An 8562-nucleotide genomic window follows, 5' to 3' on the forward strand; every position below is an offset into this window, starting at 1 on the left:
CGCCCGCTCCCGCGGCCCCAGCTCGCCTCGCGCCGGCAGTTTCGGGCCTACTCCTCCCCTCCCCCGCCAGCCGCCCAGGACTTGACCGCGTAACTAGCCCAACTCCCGCCCGCCGCTCGCCATGGACGCCGGTGTGACTGAAAGCGGACTCAACGTGACTCTCACCATTCGGTTGCTGATGCATGGAAAGGAAGTGGGCAGCATCATCGGGAAGAAAGGGGAGTCGGTGAAAAGGATTCGCGAGGAGAGCGGCGCCCGGATCAACATCTCGGAGGGGAACTGCCCGGAGAGAATCATCACGCTGACCGGGCCCACCAATGCCATCTTCAAGGCCTTCGCCATGATCATCGACAAGCTGGAGGAAGACATCAACAGCTCCATGACCAACAGCACGGCTGCCAGCAGGCCCCCAGTCACCCTGCGGCTGGTGGTGCCGGCCACCCAGTGCGGCTCCCTGATCGGGAAGGGCGGCTGCAAGATCAAGGAGATCCGCGAGAGCACGGGGGCCCAGGTCCAGGTGGCGGGGGATATGCTGCCCAACTCCACCGAGCGGGCCATCACCATTGCCGGCGTGCCGCAGTCGGTCACCGAGTGTGTCAAGCAGATCTGCCTGGTCATGCTGGAGACGCTCTCCCAGTCTCCGCAAGGGAGAGTCATGACCATTCCGTACCAGCCCATGCCGGCCAGCTCACCCGTCATCTGTGCGGGCGGCCAAGACCGCTGCAGCGACGCGGCGGGCTACCCTCACGCCACCCACGACCTGGAGGGACCACCTCTAGACGCCTACTCGATTCAAGGACAACACACCATTTCTCCGCTCGATCTGGCCAAGCTGAACCAGGTGGCAAGACAACAGTCTCACTTTGCCATGATGCACGGCGGGACCGGATTCGCCGGAATTGACTCCAGCTCTCCAGAGGTGAAAGGCTATTGGGCAAGTTTGGATGCATCTACTCAAACCACCCATGAACTCACCATTCCAAATAACTTAATTGGCTGCATAATCGGGCGCCAAGGCGCCAACATCAATGAGATCCGCCAGATGTCCGGGGCCCAGATCAAAATTGCCAACCCAGTGGAAGGCTCTTCTGGAAGGCAGGTCACTATCACTGGCTCGGCTGCCAGTATTAGCCTGGCCCAGTATCTAATCAATGCCAGGCTTTCCTCTGAGAAGGGCATGGGGTGCAGCTAGAACAGTGTAGGTTCACTCGTAACCCCCTTCTGCTGTTTTCCCATGATCCAACTGTAATTTCTGGTCAGTGATTCCAGGTTTTAAATAATTTGTAAGTGTTCAGTTTCTACACTTTATCATCCGCTAAGAATTTAAAGAAATCACATTCTCTGTTCAGCTGTTAATGCTGGGTTCCATATTTAGTTTTATAAGCTTTTCCCTGTTTTTAGTTTTGTTTGGGTTTTTTGGCTCATGGATTTTATTTCTGTTTGTTGATAAGAAATGTAAGAGTGGAATGTTAATAAATTTCAGTTTAGTTCTGCAAAAAAAAAAAAATTTAAAACATGAAACAGAAAACCTTAGTAGTAAAAATGGTGTCCAGTACACATCAAGAGCTAAGTGGAGGAAGCATTGTGCCATTATTTTCCAAGGATTACTTCCTTTAGTACTCATAAAGACATAAAGTGGACACTGTTAGTATAGCCATTTGCGAAATGACTTCACTGATGTGTGGAAAGTCAAGCGTCTTGCAATTTTATTCAATTCCTGCTGCAGTAGTAGTATATCCTATAGTGGATGATTTTAAAATAATAGAGTTTTGTTACAGTTATGCAGCTGGGGAAGTCCAAGACCAAAGTGGCAGCAGATAATGTCTGATGGGGTCATCCTCTGCTCCAGTAGTGGCACCTCTTTCTGTATTATCCCAGCAATGACAGAAAGGCACAGCAGCTCCTTCCAACCTCTCTTACAAGGGCCCAGTCCCACTCATGAGGACAAAGCCCTTTACGCCCGCAAAGACTCTGCCTTTTCATACAATTATGTCCCAACGTTTTTGGGGAGCAGCAATTTCAAACCATTGCACTTGCTGAGGTCATATGTCTAGTGTTCTAGTTTCACTTCTGTTGTGTGATAAAGTACCCCAAAAAAAGTAACTTAAGGGAGAAAGAGCTTATTTTAGCTCACAGTTCCAGGTTACAGTTCCTCGTGGCATAGAAGACACAATGGTACGAGCTGAAGACAGCCAGTTGCATCACATCCACAGTCAAGAGCTGAGAGACTTGAACGCATGCAGGTTTACTTGCATGCCTGTACCAAGCTCCATTTCTGAGCTCCATTTTCCTCTGGTGTACAGTCCAGACCCCTTGCCTAAAGAAGGGTACTGCCCAAAGTAGGATGGATCTTCCCGCACTCCTTCACTTGGGTAAGACAATCTCTCACAAACATGCCCACAGGCCATGTAGATTCTCTTCAACCTTATGGAAATTCTCTTCTGGTCAATTGTAGGTTGTGTTACCATGCTGACAAAGTTATCCATCATGCCTAGTAAGAGAACTTTATAATAAGAACTTCTGAATATGCATTCAAACTTCAGATGTCATGATAATTATCATTACTCCCTTGTAATGAGGCTACACTGTGGTTAGATGGAATATTTCAAGGACTCAAATTAACTGAAAATGTGTTGAATTACCATTATTAAATATTAGATCCTACTTATTTCTAATGTAGAAAGTAAGGTTGAAGACAAAAATTTCTAAAAATGTTTTTATTAGACAAGGTTCAGAATATTAGATCTAATCAAATCATCTTTCAATATTACAACAGATAATGCCCTCTCTTGTTTGCTTGTGGAGCATGAAGAAATTCAGTAGCATTTTCTATGAGGACCCTATCTAGCAAATATACTTACTTTTGACAAATTCAAGGCTTATTACAGTCTATTGCTAGTATATTGACAGTATTTTTATAGATATAAAACATGAAGTTGCATATTTTCACTATTTTATTGTGACGCTTTTAGTGTATGTGCATGTGTTCATGTTGGTGTGTGTATGCACATATGCATTTATGCATGTGGAAGCCAGAGGTTGACATGAGGTGTTTTCCTCAATCCATCTCCTCTTCAGTTTTTGAGACAGGGTCTCTCAGTCAACCTGGAGCTCCTCAACTGCTAGTTAGACTGACTGACCAGCAAGCACCAGGGATCCTTCTTCTTTCTCCTCTCCAGCCCTGGCCAGGGATTACAAGCCTGCTACCACTCCTGGCATTTTTTAAAATGTGAGTACTGGGCATTCAACTCAGGAGCTCATGCTGACAAGGTAAACACTTTACCAACTAAGCTATGTCCCACAAACTTGATTGGAGAATGGAGCTTGCTGGTTTCAATGTTCTTGTTGTTATCCAATTCTACTTTGCTCTCACAAGGCCAGTTATTTATTATATTTCTCAGGCTCACATGCTTTCTGATTATTTCAGACCTCTTCCTGCCACTTCACCCTGCTCATCCTCACAGCACACAGTTGTCCTGGCCTCTTAGCTGACAAAAACAGAGAGCCTTCACTAAGCTTATTCCAGGTCAGTTCTTAGATTCTCCAGGCTCCTATACTACTCATGTCCATGTCTTTTCAGATCTCGTCCACACTTGAGCTGCATCTTTTTCACCATCATTTAAACAACTTATCAGTCTGAAAAAGAAGTCAGATTTACACGTATCTCCATCGTTTCCCACGTTGCCTTCTTCCTCATGCTTGATTTCTGGATAAATATAGCACTAAGTGCTCTGACATTTGGACCCCATTTCTTTCCACTCTGGCTTCTGACTCTGACTCCAACAAACATTACTCAATGAAGTGGTCAGTTTGATTTATTTGTCTGCAATAAGATTATTATGAAAGCATGCTTCATGTGCCTCCTGGACAAGGCAAAATCCTGGCTTTCCTCCATCCTCCAGAGCTGCTTTCTGCAGGCTCTTTGCTGACTCAAGTGTAAAATGCTAATTTACCCTGGTTCTGTTCTGGGCTTCTTTTGGGAAAATTTTATCCATGTTCAACTTTTAATGACTATCTACACACAACTCCCAGATTTCCATGCCAGCCCATTCCTGTCTGGTAAGCATCTGTGTTTATTCACCTTGCAATGAATTGCTTTCTTATAGGTATCTCTGACTTTAAAAATCTTGTACCAAACTTTCCAACTTCTTTACCTATCTTGAAGCACCTTTGTCAGTAATGTTTCTCCCATTTACTTATGTGCTAATGATGGAAATCTTTAAAGTCACCTGTAATTTGACCTCAGTTCATATTTTTGAATACACACTCTGGATAGTTCTCAAATCCATCACTGTTGTTCCCTATCTATAATTGCACCTATGCTTGGACTAGTGATCTACTGGGACAATCATATCTCCCTATTCTGTCCTTGTGCTTTTTCTGACTCTTGTTCACGTCACCTTTGCCACAAATTATTGATGCTGAAAATACGTAGCTCAAAATTGGATTATATTTCTCTCCTAGATTAAAACTCTTCCAAGTACTAGAGTCCAAGTTTTTTTTGTACATTTTTATGTATATGAGGGTTATGTTTGCATGTATGTAAGAGCATCCATGCCAAGCAATACCCTCAAAGGACAGAAGAGGGCTTCAGATAGCCTAGAATTAGAGTCACATACAGTTGTTAGCCACCATATGAATGCTAGGATTCAAATCTGGGTCCTCTGCAAGAGCAGCCAGTGTTCTCCAGCTCCAAGTACAAATTCTTTTAAAATATATTTTATTATTTTTATTTTATGTGTGTGTCTGTATACCCATGTTATGCAATACCCTCAAAAGACAAGAGAGGGTGTCCTATTCCCCTGGAACTGGAGTTAAGGACAGTTGGTAGCCACCTTGTGGGTGCTGGGAATCTAACCCGGGTCCTCTGCAAGAGCAGTCAGTGCTCTTAACTGCTGAGTCACCTCTCCAGGCCCAGGAGTGCAACTACTTAGTGGGGGTCTTGCAGGCAAACTCCATTTCAGTCTCCCTGCTGCACTGTAGTTATCTCTCCTCAAGTCATCTGAGTGGACAGACCGCTCCCAATGTGCCAGTCTGTCTCCCGTCTGAATCTCTCCACTTTTACTTTTTGTCTGGTGAAAGCTGCCCCCTTCCCCCACATATTTTATTTACTATCTGTTTTTCTTTAGGCCTAAGTTCAAAGAAAAGTTCCCCAAATTGTCTGTCCCCCAAGTCTAAACTGGGACCTCTCATGGTGTGCTTTCATCATATATTAAACTTTTCTTTGTTAGTGTTTCTTACAAATATCTGTGGCTTATCTTCTACATCTAGCACTGTGGCTAACAGATAGCATGCCCTCCAGAGATGCTTGTTGATACAGAAGACTGAATGGAAACAAGACTGTTTATAAAGCCATTTCATAAACATTTCCTCCAAGGCTAGACAAGTAGTAAATTAACCAAATGAAGTCTATTAATCTATTACACCATAAAAGGTTACACCGTGTATAATAAGATCGATGTTCAAATCTGCCATCATGGTTGTCAAGCCTGTGATTTATAAACATACTTATACAAGGCAAATATTACATGTGTATCTTCTAGAATCAGTTTAAGAAATTAAGGCATTTAATTAGAATTTATAACTGAAATTTCTAAACATAAAATCTAAAAAGTATCTAGCAAAGTGTTCATAGTTCCAGCTCCAACAGTGAGAATCCAGTTTTCATTGTATCCTTTCTCCTATGGTTTATATGACTTTCTGTTTATCCTCTCTCTGTCACCTATCATCCATCATGTATATCTATCTATCTATCTATCTATCTATCTATCTATCATCTATCATCTATATATCATCTATCTATCTGTCATCTATCTATCTGTCATCTATCTATCGATCTATCATCTAACTAGCTAGCATCTATCTATGTATCTATCTATATATCTATCATGTACCATCCATCATCTATCTATCATCTATCGTCTCTCTATCTCCATCTATCTGTCAACTATCTATCTTTAGTTATTTAACTAAAGGACACATGTAGTTGATAAAATGATAACTTTAAATTTCCAAAATAAAAATAAATGACCAGTGACTTTTTACAAAGCTGATCTACTTCATTTGCAGACCAAGGTGTTCTTTCTCTAATTCATAATTCCACTTCCCTCCATTTTCAGTGCCATGCCTCTGAAGCGTTCTCCTCTTTGCCTTCAAAAGCATCCCAGTCTCTTTCTTTCCCTGTTTTCTCCATTTTCAGACTCTGTTGTAGTGATTCCTTATTTGTCCAAGTTTTAAATCCTGGGGTTCCTCAAGCTCAGTTCTTGATCTGTGTCATTTAGGGAGAACTGAAAAGTTGAGGCAGACAATAAATGAAAATTGAGATAGCTGAGTTTCCTTGAGGTAAGAACCCCATTTGTTTCATTTTTTAAATGTACTCTTCCTCTTTTTCTGATTACACTGGGTCCTAGTTCTGTCTAAGAATGCCTAAGGTTTATGTAACTTGTGTGAAATACAAAATGGAATAGGAAACATATCCATGAAGCCGTGTAACTGAAAACCAGGCTGCCAGTGCTCACCAACCAGCAAATAAAGGGTCAAATGGAAGTGATGGAGCATTCTTCTACTGAGAGACTGAAGTTGGAATGGGGGTGGTTAGAAGGAGCAGAGAATACCGAGGTCAGAATGCAGGAAATGAGTGACGAAGTTCACTCACTGCTTTCATTCATTAATCTACACCTTGGCTTCTGTCTCAGAGAGTGCTTGACCATTCCTAAAAATTCTTTTAAAGCATATATTTGAAAAATATAATCATTGTATGATATCCTATAGATGCAAATAGTGAAAATTAAGTGAAAGAAAGTTTTACACAAACAATTCCTAGTATATGATTCCTCTTTATATTTCAATATTTATTTGGTATTGTATTTGTAATTGTTAAAATGAGATCCTGCTTTTAATAACATCTTATAATCTATTTCTTTAACCTGTTTTATTCTTAAAAAGCTTTTTATATCACTATACTAAGAGATTATGGCTTTATAGAGATAGGCTATCCAGTTTCTAGGCTAATTCAGCTTCTAAAGGAGACAACATTTTGAAAGTACTATATCCCAAACTCAATGATCTGTATCTGTATATCTGTTTTTAGCATGATGTCATAAGTGTAAAAGTTGAGGAAGTAAGGCGTCCCTTTAGGCAATACTCCAAATAGAAGTGGACATTTTTCTTCCACTGTCTCGTAGTTGTCTTAATCACAGGAAATGAAAGTGGTGACAAACTGGCTATAACTAGTTTGGGTGAATTATTTTTAACAGGACATGTTCTTCAAAAAAAATTGAAAATTAAAGTGAAACCATTCATTCTTAGGCCATGAAGACTATCTGTTAGAATTAACAAACGAAGTAAATTGAACTTGCTTACATAATAAAATTGATAATACTCATTTTTAGTGCAACATGATGGAAAAATTCATCATAAAAGTTTTCCTAAAGATAAAAGTAATAAATGTTTTCACAGGAAATTTAGGAAAGTTGCATGCATGAAAATTGACTGTAACCCAGTAAAAAAATTGTTCTATATCCATCAAAATTATACAAAGATCTTTTATAAACTTTTAATTTTTAGCTGCTACTGTAAGGACAATTTGCATAGTGACTGAAGATATTCTTAACAAGTTACTTTCTTCGTTAGTAAATAATTTGAATGAAAATGTAGTCACACTTACAAAAATACAAAATTTAATAGTCATAGATTTATTTTTACATATTTAATGAATCGCATCAGAAACTTTTATTGAAAATTCCAGTATTTATCAGTTTATGCTTGTCTTAGTTTCTTAGAGGATAGCTTATACATTTTGAAAATTTCTATAAAGTAGAATAGTTTCTACAGTTAACCATTTTCTTTATAAATCATACTCTTGAAACATCTCATTTTGCCATATATAAATGCACATTTTAATTTTCAAAATGCTTTAGACTCCACCCTATTATATTATTCTTTAAATGTGGTAAATTTACATGGGAGATTATTTCATAGAATGTAAGAATTTTACTCTTTTCTGTACACAGTTATATTTATTCCTGTCATTCTAATTATTAGTGTGTTCAGACAATAGTAAGCACTATAAGCTTTTTAAAATAAAATAAATTTAACATTTGGAAACTAAAACATTGAATTTAATTCTGAGAAGCAAATGTGAAAGTAAAACACCATGACTTTCTTTTAGCTCTCTGGCTGTTTTATATCCACTTAAGAACCATTCACTTAAGCATCACTTAACCCTTCCACACTCACAGACCACTTCTAAAAGAAGCCCAGTGGGAAACCCAGTCTTCCCCTGTGTGTCCAGGAGCTATGAGCTGCAGTTTCTCTTACCATTCTGTTGGACGGCCTCTCTCTTAACAGAAATTCTGCCAGCAGCTGGAAACAGCTTCTGACCCAGTGCTGTGCCGATAGACATGGCCAATGCAGTCTGATTTGCATATCATGCAGCCAAGATTAATAATTCAAAAGACAAGGATAATTTATTCAGTTAAGCCTCCAAGTTGGAAACATCCGTATAGGGGAACTCTTGAGGAGTGGAGACAGACAACAAATGACTCATTTTGCAGGAAATAA

The 8562-nt window shown here is 40.1% G+C and overlaps 1 protein-coding gene across 1 annotated transcript; it reads left to right on the plus strand.

Moving 5' to 3' along the window:
- Window positions 1-6: 6 nt before the first annotated feature.
- On the plus strand, window positions 7-1454 carry LOC103743469 (poly(rC)-binding protein 1). Its single transcript, XM_008844796.3, has one exon. The coding sequence runs from the start codon at window positions 122-124 to the stop codon at window positions 1190-1192; it is 1071 nt and encodes a 356-aa protein (XP_008843018.1). The 5' UTR covers window positions 7-121; the 3' UTR covers window positions 1193-1454.
- Window positions 1455-8562: the final 7108 nt, after the last annotated feature.

The sequence above is a fragment of the Nannospalax galili genome, unplaced genomic scaffold (assembly GCF_000622305.1).
Source record: "Nannospalax galili isolate Female #2095 unplaced genomic scaffold, S.galili_v1.0 scaffold351, whole genome shotgun sequence".
Classification (NCBI taxonomy): Eukaryota; Metazoa; Chordata; class Mammalia; order Rodentia; family Spalacidae; genus Nannospalax; species Nannospalax galili.